This window comes from Chiloscyllium plagiosum, unplaced genomic scaffold, assembly GCF_037043375.1.
Source record: "Chiloscyllium plagiosum isolate Xiang-an unplaced genomic scaffold, Cpla_swu_hap1 HiC_scaffold_18, whole genome shotgun sequence".
NCBI lineage: Eukaryota > Metazoa > Chordata > Chondrichthyes > Orectolobiformes > Hemiscylliidae > Chiloscyllium > Chiloscyllium plagiosum.
This window is the reverse complement of record NW_028270156.1, coordinates 78,369,578-78,393,560: the sequence shown is the minus strand read 5'-3', so window position 1 is coordinate 78,393,560 and position 23,983 is coordinate 78,369,578. Positions and strand designations below refer to the sequence as shown.

At 44.9% G+C, this 23,983-nt stretch overlaps 1 protein-coding gene across 7 annotated transcripts in view; it reads left to right on the top strand.

The window, feature by feature from the left end:
• LOC122557988 (AP-2 complex subunit alpha-2-like) overlaps positions 1-23,983 on the top strand; it is a 102,998-nt gene that overhangs the window by 42,699 nt on the left and 36,316 nt on the right. For all 7 annotated transcript variants that reach the window (XM_087996813.1, XM_087996810.1, XM_087996811.1 and 4 more), the window contains one exon: positions 16,985-17,082. In XM_087996813.1, coding sequence (XP_087852939.1) covers positions 16,985-17,082 — 98 coding nt within the window. The remainder of the gene's footprint in view (positions 1-16,984; positions 17,083-23,983) is intronic.

The window sequence follows — 23,983 nt, the reverse complement described above, 5'->3', positions numbered from 1 at the left end:
AATAGACAGATCAGTGGGACTTAACAGTAGAGTGCAGAAGTTGAGTAGCTGATGGAGTTCAGCAGAGGACGGAGAAAGATGTCTGTTTGTCTGAGCAAAGCAGCTGATTGGTGTTTCGAGTCTTTAAAGAGAAAGTAAGATCTTAAGTTTCTGTTCATATCTTGTCTTTTTACTTTTGTTTTCTTTCTTAAAAAATAGCTAGTTAGGTATAATATTAACATCGGAGCTATAAAATAAAGTAAATAATACAATAAAGTTAAGAATGAGATGCATTCAAGTGCGAAGTACAGGGATTTGAGTGATATTTCTTAATTATTTGGTGCTTAAAATATGAGAGAAATGGTATGTGGGATGATGTGTTGCAGCTACAGCATGTGGGAGCTGCTGGTCACCAAGATGATCCACAGTGAGCACATTGTAGCAAGTGTTTGCAGTGCAAATAACTTCACATCCGAGTTGAGAAGCTGTAGTCTGAGCTGCAGACGTCACACCACAACAGGATGGGAAAAATTACCTGGACATTTTGCTCCAAGAGACAATCATGCATTTTAAACAAAGTAATTTGAATTTAGTCTATGATCAAGGAGAGGGCATGCGATTGTAGGTGAGGCAAGTATTTTGATCCAAACGACCCTTCTCAAGAAATCTCAGTCCCCATAACTGTCATTAGAGTCATAGAGATGTACAACATGGAATCAGATGGTCCAACTCGTCAATGCCGACTAGATATCCTAAATAATCTAGTCCCATTTGTCAGCATTTGGCCCTTCCTATTCAAGGATTGCTACCTGAGCCATGGGCAACAGGTATGGTGTAAGTAAAGTCAAGGAGTTAAATCAGTGGTTCAGGATTAGTATGGGAAGAATAGATTTCAACTCATGGGCACTGGCACCAGTACTGAACTAGAAGAGAGCTGTTCTGGTGGGAGGAATTTCATTTGAATTCTGCTGGGATCAGTGTCCTGGGGTTTCAAATAATTAGGGCTGTAGAGAGTACTTCAAACTAATAAAATAGGGTTCAAGTGAGGGTTAGGAAGAGGGAAAATGTATGCTTAGAAAGTAAAAAGACATGGCAGCATTGCATAGTTTGATAATGATATCCAGTGTGGCAGAAGGGACAGAATGGGCAAATGTAAAAAAAAAAGCAGCAGAAATTAAGGTCAAAGGGGAAAATATGGTAAAAAATGAATGTTAAATACATGTGATATGAGGAACAAAATAAATTAATTAATGGCATAAATAGAAGTTGCTGGGTGTGATCGTAAAGCCATAATGGTGACACGGTTACAAGGACATCCAAGCTAAGAATGAAATATTCAGTGTTGGTTAACCTTTTGAAAGGACAGACAAGAGAAAGGGATGGGGTAGCTTTGGTAGTGCCATATAGAATTAGTTTGTTAGCAAGAAATGATATTATATTGGAAGCTGTGGAGATCAGAAAAATCAAAGGGAAGAAGGCAATGGGGGGAGGAGTAGTATATAGACCCCCTTACAGTAGGATAGAGATTAAATCAGGAGATAATGAGAGCAGGTTGTGAAAGGCAATACATTAATCATGGGTGATTTTAATCTTCATGTAGGTAGCATTAGATAGAGTCATAGGGTCATACAGCATGGAAATAGACCCTTCAACCCAACTCGTCCATGCTGAACAGGTTTCCAAAACTGAACTAGTCTCATTTGTCTACATTTGGCTCCCTCTAAACCTTTCCTGTCCAAGTACCTGTCCAAATGTCCTTTAAATGTTGTATTTGTACTCACCTGTACCACTCCCTCTAGCAGCTCATTCCATACACGCACCACCACTTTGCACCTAAGGTCCCTTTTAAATCTTTCTCCTTTCACCTTAAACCTATGCCCTCTAGTTTTGGATTATCCTACCCTAGGGATAAGATGTTTGCAATTCACCATATCTATGCCCCTCATGATTTTGTAAACCTCGATTAAGGTCAACAATCAGCTTGCTATGCTCTGAGAAAAGAAATGTCCCAGCCTATCCAGCCTGTCCTTATAACTCCAGTGTCTGTAACATTCTTGTAAATCTTTATTGCACCCTTTGCAGTTTAATAACATCCTTCGTATAGCAGGGAGATCAGAATTGTACACAGTATTCCAAATGTGATGTAATCAATGTCTTGTCCAGCAGTAACATGACTGTATTCAATACTCTGATCAATGAAGGCAAGTGTGCCAAATTCTTTCTTCACCATCCTTTCCACTTCTGACACTACTTTCAAGGAGCTATGTACCTGAACCCCTAGGTACCTGAACCCCATTAATTATGTAAGACCTGCCTGGTTTGTCTTACCAAAATACAAAACCTTGATTTATCTAAATTAAACTCTATCTGCTTTCCTCAGCCCACTGGCCCAGTTGATCAGCATTCTGTTGAATTCTTAAATAAGCTTCACTGTTTATGGTACCACCAATTTTGGTGTCATCGGCAGATTGCAGATGTTATCCAGGAGGATGAACTTAGAGAGTAAATTCGGGTCAGTTTTCCAGAACAAAATTTTGTGGATTCAGCCATGGATCAGGCTATTTTGGATCTGGTGATGTGTAATGAACCAGTTTATTAAATTATCTCAGAGCAAAAGATCCTGAGACCACAGTTTCCATAAAATGGTAAAAATTAGCATTCTGTCTGAGAGTGAGAAACTTGGAGAAAGTGAGGACTGCAGATGCTGGAGATCAGAATCGAGAGTGTGATGTTGGAAAAGCATAGCAGGTCAGGCAGCACAAGCCCTTCCTGATGAAGGGCTTATGCCCGAAACATAAATTCTTCTACTTCTTGGATGCTGCCTGACCTGCTGTGCGTTTCCAACACCACACTCTCGACTGGTGAGAAACTTGGGTCAGAAACAATTGTGGTTAATTTAAATAATGGCAATTACAAAGGAATTGTGTTGGCTGGTTGGGAAAGCCTTTTAACAGAAAAGATGGTTAATGAACAATGGCAGAAATTTAAGAAAGTAGTTCATGACTCACAGCAAAGACTTATCTCAGAAGGAAGAAGGACTTTAGAAAGGGGATAAGACAATCGATTATCCAGGAAGGTTAAGGATAATATTAAATTGAAATAAAAACAAAACATACAATATGGCAAAGACACAAAGTTGTAAATCAGAATTCTAGACATTCTCTATGCTCTGGGAGAAGAAGTTCTTTTATTTTTCAGTTTGAAAAAAGTGACCCCTTATTCTGTAACTATACCTTCAGCTTGTGATTTCCCCACTAGTGGAACAGCTTCAAATGCCAGTATATACTTCCTTAAATATGTGGACCAAAACTGTACACTACACTCTAAGTGTGGCCTCATCAACACCCTGTACAATGAGAATTAGACTTCCCTACTTTAAACTCCGTTCACCTAGCATTAAAGGCCAAAGTTCCATTTACCTTCGTAACTACTTGCTGCTCCTACATGCTAACTTCTTGGTTTCAATGCACGAGAACACCCAGAACCCTGTCTGCTGCATTTTATTGGAGAGTCTCTCCATGTAAGTAGTAATCCGCTTTTTGGTTCTTCCTACCAAAGTACCTCACACTTCACCTCAAACTTTCTTACGTGTACAGTATTTTTGCACACTCACTCAACCTATCTATAGCCCCTTACAGATTATTTATGTCTTCATCACAACACACGCTCCTACCTATTTTTGTATTCTCAGCAAATATGGATACATTGTATTCCTCCCCCTCCTCCAAGTCATTATCATAGGTCATAAGTAAATGAGGCCCAAGAACTGACTCTTGTGGCACAACACCTGTTACGTCTTTCCAACCTGAAAAAGACACATTAATTCTGACTCACTTGTCTTTTATACATAACCAATCCTCAATTCATGATAATAGATTGCCGGCAATAGCATGAGCTCCTAATTTGTATGGAATCTTTTCAAATGCCTTCCAAAAAGAAGAAGACACTACACCTACCAGTTCCTTGTTATCTACTCTGCTTGTATGTCCTCAAAGAGCTGTAGCAAATTTGTCAGACATAATTTTCCTTTCACAAATCCATGTTGACATTGATTGTATTGTGTTTTGACATATCCTGCCATTTCTTTTCTTATGATAGATCTTACATTAAATGGCTTATAGTTCCTGCTTTCTGTCTCTTTCCCGTCTTGAACAGAAGCATAACATCAGTGGCTTTCCAATCCACAGGAACCCTCCTGGAATCCAGTGAGTTCTGGAATATTTTGACTAATGCCTCCACAGTCTCTTCCTTTAAAATCCTTGGACACAGACCATCAAGTCTTAGTGACTTGTCTGTTGCAGTTCCATTAATTTGTCAAATACTTTGTCCCCTGTGATAGAGATGGTAACAAGTTGTTTCCTTCTATTAGTATTTTGCTTATCTGTTATCTTTAGGATATTTAAAATGTTCTCCACTGTGAAGCCTATGCAACATATTGATTTAAGCCATCTGTCTTTTCTTTGTTTCCTGTTATTAATTTATCCAGTTGCATCCTTTGAGGACCCTACACTTACCTTAGCCAATTCCATTCTTTTTATATACCTGTAGAAGCTCTTGCTGTTTGTTTTCACATTTCTTTACAACTTGCTTTCAAAATCAATATTCTCCCCTCTTTTGTGTATCTGCAGCTGGATTCTAAAATCACATCCTATTCCTCTGGCCTCCCACTAGTTTTTGCTGCTTTGTATGTTTTAGTGTTTGATTGGATACTCTCCTTGACAACCTCTATTAAGCAAAGACTGATATGTCCCCTAGACTTGATCATTTGCTTCTTAGGATTTTTTCCTTCTCAGAGGGCAGGCAATCTGTGGAATTCATAGAATCCCTACAGTGTTGAAGATGACCATTCAGTCCATCAAGTCCACATTGACCCTCGGAAGAGCAACCAACTCAGACCCAGTCCCTACCCCTGTAACTGTGCATAATCCACCTGGCCTGCATATCCCTGGGTGCAATGGGCAATTTAGCATGGCCAATCCACCCAACTTGTACATCTTCGGAATTTGGGCAGAAACCGGAGTATCCAGAGGAAACCTGCACAGACACGGTGAGAATGTCTTTGTGGAGTTTGCACAATCACCCAAGGAGGAATCGAACCCGGGTCCATGGCACTGTGGGGCAACAGTGCTAAACACTGTGTCACCCTGCAGAGGACTGTTGAGGCTGAGATATAGAAAGGGATAAGGTAAGAAAGTGGAGTTGAGGATAATCAGATCAGCAATGTTCTCATTGAATGATGGGGTAAACTTGATGGGTAGAAAGGTTGCCATCTGCTACATATTATGATCTTCTGGTGTTACTTGCTCCATCTGAGGCTGAACCAAGACTGTGAGAAGATATTGTTCGGTGGATGCCATCAGAGTTAGCTCAATCCTGATTGATGAAACATCCACATGTTGGTTTCCAGTGAAGTATGCTGAACGTTGAATAAGAACAGAATATGATGTCAGTTTTGAAGCAGTAGGATGAATCAACACTGTACAGCCTGCATCCAAGTGGAGTCAGCTAACTGACTAGCCACAGATGGAAACTAGGCAGAGGTGAGTACTGCAGATGCTGGAGATTAGAGTCAAGACTGGAGTAGTGATGAAAAAGCACAGCAGGTCAGGCAGCATCCGAAGAGCAGGAAAATCAAAGTTTCGGGCAATTCCTGATGAAGGGCTTTTGTCTGAAAAGTCGATTTTCCTGCTCCTCGGATGTTGCCTGACCTGCCGTGCTGCTCCAGCACCACTGTAATCTGGACAGATGGAAACTGCCAAGGTCTGGCATAAATGATCTTTTCTCATGAAGCAATCGCAGAAGCTGTGCCATTGAGTGATTGGGTGTCAGATAATATGGGATCTGAGAATATCACAAACTCCTATTTAAGGCAGTACTTTATGTCTCCAGTTTTTTTTCCTAAGGTACAGATGTGAAAAAGAAAACTTCCTAAAGTCAGATACCACCATTGTGAACCTCTTCAAATGGGAAATTCAGACTAAAAATATCAGTTCTGTAGCTGCATTAGAATCACAGAATCCCTACAGTGTGGAAATAGGCCAACAAATCCTCACCGACCCTCCAAAGAGTATCCCATCTGGACCCATTCCCCTACTCTATTTACTTTACACTTAACCTACACACCATGCTCAATTTAGTATTGCCAATCCACCAAGCCTGCACATCTTTGGACTGTGGGAGAAAACCCACGTAGACTTAAGGAAAATGTGCAAACTCCACACAGACAGTTGCCCTCGGCTGGAATTGAACTCAGGCTCCTGGCCCTGTGAGGCAGCAGTACTAACCACTGAGCCATCGTGCCACCCAGACTGAGGTTCCACTCCTTGGTTCTTAGAGGTTTATCAATATTCAGATAGCCTATTGCTTCACACACTCTATCCTTGTCAGTTTTCCAGAAAATCACTTTTAATGTTTTCTGGGAGCATTTCCACCTGTCAGTTTTATTTTGCAGTAACTGAAATTTCTAATACCTGAAAATAATATTTAAAGCAGAAACATTCAGAAGGAGATCTAATTGAAACTTACAGAATACTAAATGACCTGGACAGAGTGGATGTTGGGAAGATGTTTCCATTGGTAGGAGAGACTAAGACCCGAGGATGCCACAGAAGGCTGTGGAGGCTAGGTCATTGAGTATATTTAAGACCGAGATAGATAATTCTTCATTGTCAGGGGATTTGGAGGTTACGGGGAGAATGGGGTTGAGAAACTTATCAACCATTATTGAATAGTGGAGCAGATTCAATGGGCTGAATGGGCTAATTTCTGCTCCTATGTCTTCTGGTCGTATGATCTTATTAACATTTCACAGTGATGTGTTTAAATTTTGCATTCAATTGTCTTTTAACACATTCAATCCATATCTTTATATGAAGCACATTTGCTGTTAGAAAAACATGAAGTCACTTCACAAAGATGTAAGGAAGACCAGTGCCACTGTTTTTGAAATAGTGTCTGTGAAAGCAGTGTGTTCACCAAACACCTTCTTTTGTTTTTGTGTTCAGTTAAAGCCAGAGAGCACATTAAGCTAAGGTTGTTTTCGTAATCTTAATAGTTCTTGTGTTTAAAGAAAAACTAAGGCAAACAATAAGCACTGAAAAACAAGCTGACTTGTGTTTTACAGGTCTTTAGTAATCGTAGGTTTTCTTTTTTAAGGAAACATTTACAATGTGGAGAATACTTTTAATTTACATTCCGTGAAGTGAGCTGGAATTTGAGTTTGTGTCAACTCTCTATAAAGCTCCTGCTTTCTATTGCTAAACCAGATTGTTTACAGCCTTATTGTCCTGTCTCATAACATGCTGAACATCTAAACCCTATAACCTTTCTATCGGGGTGGCATGTTGGCTCAGTGGTTAGCACTGCTGCCCCACAACGCCAGGGACATGGGTTCAATTCCACCGTTGGGTGCCTGTGTGGAGTTTGCGCATTCTCTTGATGTCTGCAGGGATTTCCTCCTGGTGCTCTGGTTTCCTCTCATAGTCTAAACATGTACAGCTTAGGTGAATTGGCTAGGCCAAATTGCCAGTAGTGTGTAGGATAGGCGGATTAGCTGTTGGAAGTAGAGGGATGGGGTTGAGTCTGGGTGGGGTGCTCTGAGGGTCAGTGTGGACTTGATGGGCCAAGTGGCCTTCTTCCACACTAAGGCTTCGATAAAGATTGCCTAATTCCACGGTTATAGTACTGCCAGTTCATCCACTGCTGTTTGCCTCATGTCATTGTTCTCTACATCCACGTCCTTGTTATCAACACCTTTAACTGTTCAAAAGCAGAAATTGCTGGAGAAACTCAACAGGCCTGACAGCATCTATGAAAAGAAAGCAAGGTTAATATTTCGGGCCCAGTGACCCCAGGAGGGCCTGAAGAAGGGTCACTGGACCTGAAAGGGTAATTCTCTCTTCAGATGCTGCCAGACTTGCTAAGTTTCTTCAGCAACTTCTGTTTTTCTTTCATATTTTCAGCATCTGCAGTTCTTTGTTTTATTTAAGTCCTGAATATGTTTTCGAGATCCGTCTCCCACTTGCTATAAACATGAGGCTATTTACACTCACCGGAATAAAGTTGACTAAAGAAGGGGAAAACAACAGCAGACTCCCCTTCCTGGGTATATTGGAGTGCAGGTTCATAGATACTTGAAAGTGGAGTTACACATAGATAGGATAGTGAAGAAGACGTTTGGTATGCTTTCCATTATTGGTCAAAACATTTATTTTAAGAGTTGGGCGGTCATGTTTTGACTGCACAGGACATTGGTTAGGCCCGTTTTGGAATATTGTGTGCAATTCTGGTCTCCCTGCTGTAGGAAGGATATTGTGAAACTTGAAATTGTTCAGAAAATATTTACAAGGATGTTGCCAGGGTTGGAGGATTTGAGCTATAGGGAGAGACTGTGTAGGCTGGGGCTGTTCTCCCTGGAGGTTCGGAGGCTGAAGGGTGACCTTATAGAGGTTTGTAAAATCATCAGGGGCATGGATGGGATAAATAGACAAGGATGGGGGAGTCCAGGACTAGAGGGCATAGGTTTAGGGTGAGATGGGAAAAATTTAAAAGGAACCTAAGGGGCAACGTTTTCATGCAGAGGGTGGTGCATATATGGAATGAGCTGCCAGAGGAAGTGGTGGAGGCTGGTATAGTTATAATATTTAAAAGGCATCTGGATGGGTATATGAATAGGAAGGGTTGAGAGGGATATGGGCCCAAGTGCTGGCAAATGGGACTGGATTGTGATATCTAGTTCGCATGGATGAGTTAAAACAAAGGGTCTGTTTCCATGCCGTACATTTCTGTGACTCAATGACTCCAGTGGAACCCTCACCTACTGGGGAATTCCTGACCTGTGTGCACAGAAAAAAACACCAATACTGACCAGGTACTGAACTACACATCCTCAAGTTCGCTAAAGAAGAGGAAAACAACAGCAGACTCCTCTTCCTGGACATATTAGTGGAACGCACATCTACTGGGGAACTCCAGACCAGTGTGTGCAGTAAGAACGTCCATACTGACCAGGTACTGAATTAGAAGAGCAACTACTCCAGCACAAATGGAGCTGCATTAGGACATTATTTAAACAGGCAAGAACACAACCCAGCACTCCAGAAGGCAGAACAGGAAAACCTGTTCAAAGGATTTAAAGAAACCGAGTATGCTAAGGGCACTTTCCTCTGGTACTTACTGGACAAACCCAAAAAAGAAAACACTACACGACTAGATACAGTAGTGACCATACCATACATCAAAGATATATCAGAAATAACTAGTGACAAGTCAGACACCTGAGAATCTTAACAAAACGGTGAACACCTTCTACCAGCTCCTCACAAAGGTTGTAGACCTACATTCAACAGGATGAACGATATCTACAAGATAACACGCATACCACTGTGCATGAAAAACACTACATAGACAAACAAGAGTAAAACTGACCATATGAGTGCACGAACATCAGCTCACCAGCGCCAGACGCGACCAGCACTTTGTCATTTCCATCCACACGGACAACGAAGGATACAAATTCAGCTAGGATGATGTCATTAGATTAAATTACATTACAGTGTGGAAACAGGCCCTTCGGCCCAACAAGTCCACACCGACCCGCCGAAGCGCAACCCATCCATACCCCTACATTTACCCATTACCTAACACTATGGGCAATTTAACATGGTCAATTCACCTGACCTGCACATCTTTGGATTGTGGGAGGAAACCGGAGCACCCGGAGGAAACCCACGCAGACACAGGGAGAATGTGCAAACTCCACACAGTCAGTCGCCTGAGGCGGGAATTGAACCCGGGTCTCAGGCGCTGTGAGGCAGCAGTGCTAACCACTGTGCCACGTGCCGCCCACAAACCATCCTTGTACAGGCAAAACAGAGACATGCCAGAGAATTCCTTGAAGCCTGGCACTCCAACCAGAACTCAATCATTACACGCCACTCAGATACAGAACCAGAAGTAGCAACAGAGACATATAAATTCCAGTCGGGGCAGACCACCAACACCTTATCAAAGATGCACTGAAGATGTCGCCTAGCAAGGCAACGAAACATATGCAGAAAAGCACAAGTACTTGGCGAATGAATCAAAGGCTTCACCTGCTCTCAGTTGACTAAACCTTATCATGGAATAAGTCTGTAATCTATCAGACCTCTGTAAACAGCCTGACAACGTCACCGAATCAATCATGTTCTGATTTTTAAGTTCTCTTTCTTGTGTTCAAATCCCTGCATTCGCTTCCTCCTTTTAATTTGTTCATTGATTGTAGGTATCACTCTCTGGGCCAGCAGTCATTGCCCATCCCTAGTTGCCCTTAAGAAGGCGGTGTTGAGCTGCTTTCTGGAACTGCTGCAATCCACCTGTTGTGGGCTGACTTACAATGCTATTCGTGAGGGAATTCCAGAATTTTGACTCATAGACATTGAAAAGATGCCGATATATTTCCAAATCAGGATGGTGAGTGACTTGGAGGAAAACTTGCAGGTGGTGATGTTCCCATGTATCTGCTGCCATTGCCCTTCTATTTGGAAGTGGTTATGGATTTTGAAGGCTCTGCCTAAGGCTCTTTGGTAAATTTCTGCAGTGCATCTCATAGATGGTGTGCACTGCATCATGGTGGAGCACAGGAATCTTGAAGGAAATGGTTGGGGTGCTAATCAAATGGACTACTTTATCCTGGATGGTTGTCAAGCTTCTTGAGGGTAGTTGGTGGAGCTGCACTCATCAAGGTAAGTGGGGAGTATTCCATCACACTTCCATCCACATGGACAGGCTTTGGGGAGTCAGGAGGTGAATTATTTGCTGCGTGTTAGTCTCTGACCTGATCGTGTAGCCATCATAAATATTTGGCTAGACCCTTTGAATGTCCGGTCAGTGGTAACACCCAGGATGTTGATAGTGGGGGCTTCAGTGTTGGTGATGCCATGGAATATCAAAGGGTTATGGGTGGATTGTCTATTTCTAGAGTTGGTCATTGCCACAAATATTACTTGCCACTTGTCAGACCAAACCTGGATATTGTTCAGTTTTTGCTATATTTGAACATGGATTGCTTCAGTACCTGAAGAGTCATGCATGGTGCTGAACATTGTGCATTCATTGACGAACATTCCCATTTCTGACCTTATGATGGAGGGAAAGTCATTGATGAAGCAGCTGAAAATGGTTGTGCCTAGGGCACTACCCTGAGGAACTCCTGCAGAGATGTCTTGGAGCTGAAACGACTGACCTCCGAACAACCACAACCATCTTCCTATGTGCCAAGTATGACTCCAACAAGTGAAAAGTTTTCCACTGATTCGGGTTTTGATAGGTCTCCTTGACGTCACACTTGGTTGAATGCAAACTTGATATTAAGAGCTGTCACCCTGACCTCATCTCTGGAAGTCAGTTCTATTGTCCTGTGTTTGAACCAAGGCTGTAATGAAGTCAGGAGTTGAGTGGCCGTGGTGGAACAGTGCTGATGGGCAGATTTTTCTTTTGCAAATGTGGCTTGGTGCCATTGTCAATCACCCTTTCCATCGCTTTACTGATGATTGAGAATAGACTGAAAGAACAGGATTAAGCAACGTTAGATTTGACATAACTGGGCAATTATCCATATTGTCGAGAAGATACCAGTGTTGTAACTATAGTGGCACAGCTTTGTTACAGGTACAGAAAGTTCTGGAGCATATGCCTTCAGTAGTAATGCTGGAATGTTGTCAGGCCTGTAGCTTTTGCAGTATCCAATGCCTCCAACCATTTCATGATATCATGTGGAGTGAATCAAATTGGCTGAAGACTGGTATCTGTAATTCTGGGAACCACTGGAGGAGGCTGAGATCGATCATACATTAAGCACTTCAAGCTGAAGGTTGTTCCGAGTGAGTCATAGAGATCTACAGTACTGAGAAAGGCCTTTTGGCCATCACATACACTCCCGTCAAAAAAAACCACCTAACAATTAGATTCATAAAGATATACAACACAGAAACAGACCCTTCAGTCTAACTCGTCCATGTCGACCAGATATCCTAAATTAACAGCGAGTTTTGAGATTTGTGGCTCAGGTTGAGGCCCTGGATGTAGGTTTGCTTGCTGAGTTGGATTGTTCATTTCTAGACATTTCATCACCCTACTAGATAACATCTTCAGTGGGCCTCAGGGCGAAGCACTGCTAATAATTCCTGCTTTCTACTTATATGTTTGAGTATCTTTGGGTTGGTGATGTCATTTCCTCTGGTGATGTCAATCCCTGTTCTATTTCTCAGGGGTTGGTAGATCGGGTGTAACTCGATGTGTTTGATAGAGTTCCAGTTGGAATGCCATGCTTCTAGGAATTCATTGGACATTCAGGCAGAAAGCTAGCCACCAGGATACATGAACTTCAACTAACCACAAAACTACATGACCCTCTCTCACTACTATCCTTACATACAGATAAGGAAGAAAACCACTTCGATAGGGACAACACATCCATCCTAGGACAAGCTAAACAGAGATACGCACAAGAATTCCTAGAAGCATGTCACTCTATCAACAAACACATCGAGTTAGACCCCATCTACCACCCCTTGAGAAAAAGGACAGGAAATGACATCATGACAGAAAGTGACATCACCAACCCAAAGAAACCCAAATGTCTTAATAGAAAGCAGGAATTATCAGCAGTGCTTCGCCAGAGGCCCACTGAAGATGTTACCTAGTAGGGTAATGAAACATCTGGAAATGAACCTTCCAGCTCAGCGAGCAAACCTACATCCAGATCCAAAATTAATCCAGTCCCACTTGACAGCACTTGGTTCATATCCTCTAAACCCTTCCTATTCATGTAGCCATCAAGATGTCTTTTAAATGTTGTAATTGTACCAGCCTCCACCACTTCCTCTGGCAGCTCATTCCATACATGCACCACCCTTTGCATAAAAAAGATGTCCCTTAGGCACCTTTTAAATCTTTCCCATCTCACCCTAATCTTATGTCCTCTAGTTCTGGACTAGCCCACCCTGGAGAAAAGTGCATGTGTATTTACCCTATCCATGCTCCTCATGATTTTGTAAACTTCTATAAGGTCACCCCTCAGCCTCTGATGCTCCAGGAAGAATAGCCCCAGTCTATTCAGCCTCTCCTTATAGGTCAAACCCTCCAACCCTGGCAACATCCTTGTAAGTCTTTTCTGAACTCTTTCAAGTTTCATTATATCCTTCATATAGGGCAGAGACCAGAATTGCACACAATATTCCAAAACTGGCCTAACCGATGTCCTGTACAGCCGCAACATGACCTCACAACTTGTATACTTAATGTTCTGACCAATAAAGGAAAGCATGCCAAACACCTCCTTCACTATCCTATCTATCTGAGACTGCACTTTCAAGAACTATGAACCTGCACTCCAAGGTCTTTTTGTTCAGCAACACGCCCCAGGACCTTACCATTAAGTGTATAAGTCCTGCCCTGATTAGCCTTTCCAAAATACAGCACCTCCCATTTATCTAAATTAAACTCCATCTGCCACTCCTCAGCTCATTGGTCCATCTGATCAAGATCCCGTTGTACTTTGAGGTAACCTGCTCCGCTATTGACTACACTTTCAATTTTGGTGTCATCTGCAAACTTACTAACTATACCTCCTATGTTCACACCCAAATCATTTATGTAAATGACAAAAAGCAGTAGACCCAGCACCAATCCTTGTGGCACTCCACTGGTCACAGACTTCCAGTCTGAAAGGCAACCCTCCACCATCACCTTCTGTTATCTACCTTCAAGCTAGTTCTGTATCCAAATGGCAAGTTCTGCCTGTATTCCATGTGATCTAATCTTGCCATCTCGCCATGAGGAACCTTGAGTGAACGCCTTCCTGAAGTCCATATAGATCATGCCCACCGCTCTGCCCTCATCAATCCTCTTTGTTACTTCTTCAAAATATTCAGTCAAGTTAGCGAGACATTATTTCTCACACACAACGCCATATTAACTATGCCTAATCAAACCTTGCCTTTCCAAATACATGAGGAGAAAGTGAGGTCTGCAGATGCTGGAGATCAGAGCTGAAAATGTGTTGCTGGAAAAGCGCAGCAGGTCAGGCAGCATCCAGGGAACAGGAGAATCGACGTTTCGGGCATAAGCCCTTCTTCAGGAATGAGGAAAGTTTGTCCAGCAGGCTAAGATAAAAGGTAGGGAGGAGGGACTTGGGGGAGGAGCGTCGGAAATGCGATAGGTGGAAAGAGGTCAAGGTGAGGGTGATAGGTCAGACTGGGGTGGGGGCGGAGAGGTCAGGAAGAAGATTGCAGGTTAGGAAGGCGGTGCTGAGTTCGATGGATTTGACTGAGACAAGGTGGGGGGAGGGGAAATGAGGAAACTGATGAAATCCGAGTTCATCCCTTGTGGTTGGAGGGTTCCGAGGCGGAAGATGAGGCGCTCTTCCTCCAACCGTCGTGTTGTTGTGGTCTGGCGATGGAGGAGTCCAAAGACCTGCATATCCTTGGTGGAATGGGAGGTGGAGTTGAAGTGTTGAGCCACAGGATGGTTGGGTTGGTTGGTCCGGGTGTCCCAGAGGTGTTCTCTGAAACGCTCCGCAAGTATTTCCAAGTACATGTAAATCCTGTCCCTCAGGATTCCCTCAAACAACTTGCCCACCACCAAAATCAGGCTCACTGGTCTATAGTTCCCTGGCTTGTCCTTACCACCTTTCTTAAATAGTGGCACCAGGTTAGCCAACCTCCAGTCTTCCGGCACCTCACCTGTGACTATTGATGATCCATTTATCTCAGCAAACAGTCCAGCAATCACTTCCCTCGCATCGCACAGAGTTAGGGTACACCTGATCTCGTCCTGGGGATCTATCCTTTTTTTTATTTGGCCTTACACACAGGACGCAGTAAAGGCAGGATAGGCATTCACCTGCATTGTCACAATACAAAAAATAAAATAAATTCTGCTTTATAAGTACAATGTCTTCCATGTAACATCACTAATCCCTTGTATGGTGAGGTGCAGTCTAGAACACAGCTAATAATTTTGGATTCTCCAGGTTAAGCTTGAAGCTCTCCAAAAACTGAGATGCAAGCTCATTGTATACCAGCCGGCCATCGCTGGACAGGGTGACAGTCATCATGTCCTTCCGGCAGAGGGTGTGGTTGCCTTTGTCATCTTCGGAAATGGTCAGGTCATGGCAGGATTGCCCGATGACCAGGATGCAAGCCTGCGGTGGATTAATGATGGCACTGAACCCGCTAATTCTATACTGTTTTATGTGTTTCAAGACATCCAGCACTTCCTCCTCTGCAATATGGACACTTTTCAAGATGTCGCCATGTATTTCCTCACATTCCGTTATCTTTCATGTCATTCTCCACAGTAAGCCCTGATGCAAAATACTTGTTTAGTATCTCCCCCATCTCCTGCAGTTCCACGCATAGACTACCTTGCTGATCGTTGAGGGGTCCTATTATCTCCATTGTTACTTTTTTGTCTTTAATGTATTTATAAAATCCCTTTGGTTTCTCCTTAACCTTATTTGGCAAAGCTATCTCATGTCCTATTTTTTCCCTCCTGGTTTCCCTCATAAGTATATTCCCACACAGTGGTTAGCACTGCTGTCTCACAGCGCCAGAGACCTGGGTTCAATTGCCTCCTCAGGTGACTGACTGTGTGGAGTTTGCACATTCTCCTTGTGTCTGCATGGGTTTCCTCCGGGTGCTCCGGTTTCCTCCCACTGTCCAAAAATGTGCAGGTTAGGTGAATTGGACATGCTAAATTGCCCGTAGTGTTAAGTGAAGAGGTAAATGTAGGGGAATGGCTCTGGGTGGGTTGCGCTTAGGTGGGTCAGTGTGGACTTGTTGGGCCGAAGGGCCTGTTTCCACACTGTAAATAATCTAATCTAATCTACTGCCTTTATACTCTTCTCAGGATTCACTTGGTCTATGCCTGACATATGCTTCCTTCTTTTTCTTGACCAACATCTCAATTTCTTTAGTCATCAGCATTCCCTATATCTACCAGCCTTGCCTTTCACCCTAACAGAACATACTGTCTTTGCATTCTGGTTATCTCCTTTCTGAAGGTTTCTCATTTTCCAGTTGTCCCTTTACCTGCGAACATCCGCACTCAATCAACTTGTGGAAGTTCTTGCTTAATATCGCCAAAATTGGCCTTGCTCCAATTTAGACCTTTAATTTTTAGATCCTGTCTATCATTTTCCAACACTGTTTTAAAACTAATGGAATTATGGTCGCTGGTCCTAAAGTGCTCCACCTCAGTCACTTGCCCTGCCTTATTTCTCAAGAATAAGCTCTAATCCCTTTTTCTAGCACTTAGCCCATAGTAGGGAATATTTCTTTCTGACTCGCCTATCTGTTCCCTTCATAACTTTATATATTTTAATCATGTCCCCTCTAATCTCCTCTGCTCTAAGGCATGCATACCCCAGCTTGGCATAACTAAAACACTCCAGCCCAGGCAACATGCTGAAAAGTCTCCTGTGCACTCTCTTCAATGCTATCACATCCCTTCTGTGATGTTGATAATAGACAGGGCTAAGCAATTCCAGAACCAGTGAGTCAGATCTAAGCACTGCTGTCCTGTCACAACCAGTCATGAAGACTTAAACAATTAACAGGATGAAGAGGTTCTACAAATATCCCCATCCTCAATGATGGGGGAGCCCAGTACGTCAGTGCAAAAGATAAGTCTTCATTCAGCCATTACTGTCTCTCGAGATTATGCTCTGAACTTCCTTCTTTTAATCCATTTTTTAAAATCATGCCTCAGCTGTGGACTATTTCATATTGTTTGATGGTCCAATATCAGGATTTAATGATGGTGTTTGATTTGACTATAGTTTAGATACATAGCTGAAAGTTAAGAATAAGAATATTCACATGGGGTTAGGTTGACTGCTCCCATGTAGAATGAACACCACACAGGCTGGTAGGGCCCAATGACCAGTTTCTGTGCTGTAATTTCAATGTAATTCAGTGTGGGATATTGATCCCACGGATTCATGTGTATTATTTCTCCACAGGGTCTCCAAGCCCCAGCTTGCCATGAGAACCTTGTGAAAGTGGGTGGATATATCTTGGGAGAGTTCGGAAACTTGATTGCTGGTGATCCAAGATCCAGGTTAGTTAGATTTGCTGCACTTGCTCTCCTTTGAAAAGTCAATTGTGCCTTCACCTCTATATATGTATCCAGCTTTACTGTGGAGCATTATACAGTGACTCCCACAGCGACTCAGACAATGAGGGAAGTGAGCCCTTCCTCCCTCCAAATACTTCCACATCGACAATGATCTGCTGCTCCAGTCACTATTTTTCAGCTTTTGCAGCAGTCACTGGTTGTGGCTTTATCCAGTCATTAAGGTCTCGCCACACTTGCTGCTTGATGAGTTGAAGTGTTGAGGCACAGTAGAGGGTACAGTGAATAAAACATGATTCTGTGAGCTGGCATTGTATTGGTATATGGATTCATTCTCATGGATCCAGCTACATTGTTTAGCTAAACTGGTCTAAACTAGAGATTGAACTTGGCAACCTTTTGATGCAACTACACCAAAGAACTGCTGGAAATCAGAAAAGAAAACATAAATTGCTGGAAAAACTCAGCCAGTCTGGTAGCAGTTGTGGAGAAAAAGTAGAATTAACATGCCAGGCTCAGTGATCTTTCTCAGAACAGCTCTGATGAAGGGTCACTGGACCTGAAATGTTAACTTGGCTTTCCATCCAACTTTCTGGTGCATGTGACTCAGCAACTCCCTATCTTTTATCAAGAGGGAATAGATGTGACCAGCTTTTTGTTAGAGCAGTATGCTCGAGGTTGTGTGATGTATGAACCTGCTACGTTAAACCATTGTATGAGCTGTTCCATAACCTGGCTTTCTTTTATTTCAAACTTGACTCAATTAATGGCACTTTAATTGTGAGGCATTGTGCATTCACTCCCACTTAAGAGAATTATTGCGAGATTTAGGATGCTACCAGGGAGCTGAGCTATTGGATCTGAGCTATGAGGAAAGATTGGAGAGATTGGGCTTATTTTCCTTGGAGCTGTGAAAGTTGGGAGGAAACCTGATAGACACATATAAGAGGATGAGGGGCATAGAGAGGATGGATAGGAAGACACTTCTTCCACTCGTAACAGGATTGTAACCAGGGCACAGATTTAAGGTAAGAGGTACAAAGCTAGGAGGAGAGTTGAGGAGACGCATTTTAACTCAGACTTTGGTGGGAGTCTGGAACTCACTGACTGAAAAGTGGTAGCCAACACACGTTTTAAAAGTCCGAGCTTTAGAAATGTCAGTCGCTTTACAGCGAATTCGTGTTAATGAAACGCGCATTATAACAGAACAGCCTGTACAAGGCTGTGAGAATTAAGCAAGTTATCTAAGGTGGCATGTCACTGCCATGTTGACAAAAAGCTGCACAAAATAAATACACTTCAACCCATCACACTGACCCCAACTTTGCCTTATCAACAGTCTAGAAAGGAGTTATAGGGAGGTAGCCACACCCAAGTTACAAGATAAAGGTAGCTAGGTGACCGGCTAGAGGGGGAAAGGGAATAGGCAGACAGTACAGGGATCCCCTGTGGCCATTCCCCTCAATAATAAGTATACCGTTTGGATACTATTAGGGAAGACGACCTACTAGGGAAAGCCACAACAGCCAGGTCTCTGGCACTGAACCAGGCTTTGTGATTCAGAGGTCAAGGGTGGAGAATAGGAGAGCAATAGTCATAGGGGATTCAATGGTTAGAGGAACAGATGGAAGATTCTGTGATTGCAAACGAGACCCCCAGATGGTATATTGCCTCCCGGGTGCAAGAGTCGAAGAGTGTGGAGCTGGAAAGCATAGCCAGTCAGCAGCATTCGAGGAGCAGGAGGATCGGTGTTTCGAGCATAAGCCCTTCATCAGCAATGAGGTTTGTGGTCCAAGGGGCCTGAGAGATAACTGGAAGGGGGGTGGGACTGGGGGTAAGGTAGTTGGAAATGCAATAGGTAGATGAAGGTGAGAGTGAAAATAGATAATTTGGAAAGAAGGGCGGAGCGAATAGGTGGGAAGGAAGATGGACAGGTAGGACAGTTCAAGTGGGCGGTGCCAAGTTGGAAGGTTGGATCTGGGATAAGATGGGGGGAGGGGAAATGAGGAAACTGGTGAAATCAACATTGATCCAGTGTGGTTGGAGGGTACCAAGGCAGCAGATGAGGCAGTCTTCCTACAGGCATTGGGTGGTTAGGGTTTGGCGGTGGAGCAGGCTCAGGACTTGCATGACCTTGGTGGACTGGGGTTGTTTAGTGTGTCTGTCCCAGAGATGTTCTCTGTAACATTCTGCAAGTTGGCATCCTGTCTCCGCAATGTACAGCAGACCACGTCGGAAGCAACGGACACAGTAGATGACATGTGTGGAAGTGCAGGTGAATCTCTGTCTGATGTGGATGATCCTTTGCGGCCTTGGACGGAGGTGAGGGGGAGGTCTGGACGCAAGCTTTGCACGTCTTATGGTGGCAGGGGAAGGGTGCTGGGGGTGGAGGGTGGGTTGGTGGGGGGCATGGACCTAACAAAGGAGTCGTGGAGGGAATGCTCTCTCCGGAAGGCAGATAGGGGTGAGAAGGGAAATTTATCCCTGGTGGTGGGGTCTGTTTGTAGGTGGCGGAGATGGCGGAGGATGATGCAATGTATCCAGAGGTTGGTCGAGTGGAATATGAGGACTGGGGGGAGGAGGGTGTGCAGATTCTGTCCTTGTTGCTGTTAGAGGGGTGACATTCAAGTGCAGAGGTGCAGGAAGTGGAGAAGTTACGCTAGAGGGTATAAGTGATAGCAATTTTACAGGAGGCAAGGTGGGAGGAGGTGTAGTCCAGGTAATTGTGGGAGTCGGTGGGTTTGTAGTAGATGTCTGTGTTGAGTCGGTCACCCGAAATGGAGATGGAGAGGTCCAGGAAGGGGAGGGAGGTGACCGACATGATCCAGGTGAACTTGAGGTCAGGGTCGAAGGTGTTAGTGATGTTGATGAACTGTTCAACCTTCTCTTGCCGCCCATACAGTCATCGAATTAGTGGAGGAAAAGGTGGAGAAGGTGCCGATCTAACTGCTGAAAATGGACTGTTGCATGCACCCGACGAGGAGGCAGGCAAAGCTGAGGTCCATGCAGGTGGCCATGGCTACCTCTTTGGTCTGGAGGAAGTGGGAGGATTGGAATGAGAAATTGTTGAGGGTGAGGACCAGTTCAGCCAATCGAATGAGAATGTAGGGGAAGGGTACTGGTTGAGTCGGCATGAGAGAAAGAAACAGAGGTCTTGGAGCCCTTTGCCATGGCGGATGGATGTGTACAGGGACTGGATATACATGGTGAGGATGAGTTGTTTGGGGCTGGGGTAACGAAGGTCATGGAGGAGGTGGAGGGTGTGAGTGGTGTCCTGAACATAGGTGGAGAGTTCCTATCAAGGGGGATAGGATGGTGTGAAGGTATGCAGAGAAATGTTTAGTGGGGCTGGAGGATGCAGAGACGCTGGGTCAATCGGGGCACTCAAGTTTGTGAATCTTGGATACAAGGTAAAACCGAGCGGTGTGGGGTTCCCGGTTTGTGAGGTTGGAGGCTGTGGGTGGGTGATTCCTTGAGGTGATGAGGTTTTGGATGGTCTTGAGGCGATGATGGTTTGGTGATGGGAGGTGAGGTCTTTGTCAAGGGAACAGTAGGAGGAGGTGTCTGTGGGTTTGTTGGTGAGGTTGGAGTTGGAGCGGAGGGAATGGAGGGCAGCACATTGTGAGGGAGAGAGGTTGGAGTGGGTGAGTGAGGTGGACAGGTTGAGGTGGTCAGCATCCCGGTGGCAGTTGGAAATGAAGAGATCTGGTGGGGGTGGGGAAGGAGGAGGAGTAACAGACCAGCCTGAGGTGTGCAGGTGGATGGGTTGTGTTGGATGCGGAAGAAGGGGTCCTCTAAGGGTGGGCATGAGTCCTGATGGAAAAAGTAAGCATGGAGGCAGAGGCAGCAGAAGACGTGTTTGACGTCATTGATCCGGGAGCGTAGGGGGATGAAGGTGAGGCCTTTACTGAGGCCATATCTTTCATCCTCAGCAAGGGGGAGGTCTGGGGAGATAGTAAAAACGTGGCAGGGCTGGGAGCTAGGGCCTGGTGAGGGACTGGAGTTGGGAGTGGGAGCGAAGAGTGTGCTTACGGGATATTGAGTGATATCACCAACAGAAGTGATGCTCACCTCGGGGGTCAGGGGGACAATGTGGTGCCTTCGGTGGCATCCGCAGCGTGGAAGTGATGTAATGCGTGACGTGAGTGGTGTCATCGATGATGTTCAGGTTAGTGACTTCAGTGGGAGCGGAAGTAGCTGTGCCAACAACAACTATAGGGTGGAAGTCATGGAACGTGTGATGTAAGCGATGTTGTCGGCGGTGTTCTACTGGGTGACATCGGTGGTGGCAGAAAGTACGGGGGTGAAGATGATGTACCAGATAGACTTTGGGTTGGTTTCAACAGCTGTGGATCTTGCGACAGTCGTGGTGGCAGTGCATCCTGTAGTGGTCACAGAGGTGTTTGTCTTGCTGGTGATCGCGGAGGCAGTTGTCTTGGCGGCAGTCGCAGAGGCGGCATGGTCGGCAGTGGCTGCGGTCTGTGGGGTGCCCCTGTAGATGCTGCAATCGCAGCTATTTCCGCCCATACTGACGTCACTCACCTGAACACCACTGACGACATCACCTACACCATGTCACTTCTGCCCCTGCTGATGACACTGAAGGCACCACTTGCGCCCCCCTGACCCCCAGGGTGAGAATCACTTCTGTTGGTGATGTCATCCAATATCCCCCTAACCACACCCACTCCACAGACAATCTCTGCCCACACCGCCAACTCCAGCCCCGCATCAGGTCCTAGTCCCAGCCCTGCCCTGTTTTTACTATCTCCCCAGACCTCCCCAAAACAAGTACACTTCCACTGACACTCTCATTCGATTGGCTGAACTGATCCTCACACTCAACAATTTCTCCTTCCAATCTTCCCATTTCCTCCAGACCCTGGGCACCCATATGGACCTCAGTTATGCCTGCTTCCTCGTCAGGTATTTGGAACAGTCCATCTTCCGCAGTTACACTGGCACCTCCCCACCTTTTCCACTGCTACATTGATGACTGTATCAGTGCCAACTCATGCTCCCACGAGGAGGTTAAACAAATCACCAACTTCACTAACGCCTCCCACTCTGACTTCAAGTTCACCTGGACCATTTCAGACACCTCCCTCCCCTTCCTGGACCTCTCCATCTCCATTTCTGTGACCGACTCAACATGGACATCTACTACAAACCCACCGACTCCCACAATTAACTGGACCACACTTCCTCCCACCTTGCCTCCTGTAAAATTGCTGTCACTTATTCCCAATTCTTACGCCTCCACCACATCTGCTCCGAGGAGGACCAGTTCCACCATAGAACATCCCAGATGGCCTCCTTATTCAAATGCCACAATTTCCACTCCCACGTGGTCAATGATGCCCTCCAGCACATCTCCTCCACTTCCCGCACCTCCGCCTTTGAACCCCACCCCTCTAACCACAACAAGGACAGAACCCCACCCATGTGTTCACCTTCCACCCCACCAACCTCCAGATACATTGCATCATCTGCCAATTCCACCACCTACAAACAGACCCCACCACCAAGGATATATTTCCCTCCTCACTGCTTTCTGCCTTCTGGAGAGAACATTCCCTCCACGACTCCCTTGTTAGGTCACCAACCCATTAACCCACCCTCCACCTCGGCAACTTCCCCTTGTCACTGCAAGATGTACAAAACCTACACCTACACCGGCCCCCTCACCTCCGTCCAAGGCAGCAAAGGATCCTTCCACATCCGACAGAGATATACCTGCACTTCCACACATGTCATCTATTGTATCCGTTGCTCTCAATGTCTTATGTACGTTGGGGAGACGGGACGCAAACTTGCAGAACGTTTCAGAGAACATCTCTTGGACAGACACACTAAACAGCCTCATCGCCCCATGGCCGAACAGTTCAACACCCCCTCCCACTCCGCCAAGGACATGCAAGTCCTAGGCCTCCTCCACCGTCAAACCGTAACGACCCAACACCTGGAGAAAGAACGCCTCATCTTCTGCCTTGATACCCTCCAACCACATGGGATTAATGTGGATTTCACCAGTTTCCTCATTTCCCCTCCCCCACCTTATCCCCGATCCAACCTTCCAACTCAGCACCACCCTCTTGAACTGTCTTACCCTGTCCATCTTCCTTCCTACCTATTTGCTCCAACCTTCTCTCTGACCTATCGCCTTCCCCCCACCCCCCGCCCCCCACCTTTATCTATTTATCGTATTCTCAGCAACCCAACCCCAGCCCCACCTCCTTCCATTTATCCCTCAGGCCCGTTGGGCCAGAAGCCTCATTCCTGATGAATGGCTTATGCTCAAAACGTAGATTCTCTTGCTCCTTGGATTCTGTCTGACTGGCTATGCTTTTCCAGCACGACACTCTTCAACTCTGATCTACGGCATTTGCAGTCCTCAGTTTTACCAGGTGCCAGAGTCAGGGATGTCTTGGTTTAAGTCTACAGGATTCTTAAGGGGAAGGCTGAGTTGCCAGAAGTCGTGGTATGCATTGTACCAATGAAATAGCTAGGAAAGTCGATGAGGACCTGAAAAAGGAAGCTAAAAGACAGGATGAGCAGAGTAGTAATCTCAGGATTGCTACCATTGCCATAAGCTGGTGAAGTTCGGAACAGAGAGTGAGTGCAGCTGAACACGTGGCTGCAGAGCTGGTATAGCAGGGCAGGTTTCAGATATGTTGAGACCTCCTGGGGAAGGTGGGACCTGTATAAGGAGGACGGGTTGCACCTGAACTCGATGGATCCCAATATCCTGGGTGGGAAGTTTGCTAGAGTTCTTTGGGAGGATTTAAACTAGATTGGTAGGGAGATGGGAACCGGAGTTAAGATTCTTGGTCGTGTAGATGAGCAGAGAGATCTCAATGTCCATGTACATAGATTCCTGAAAGTT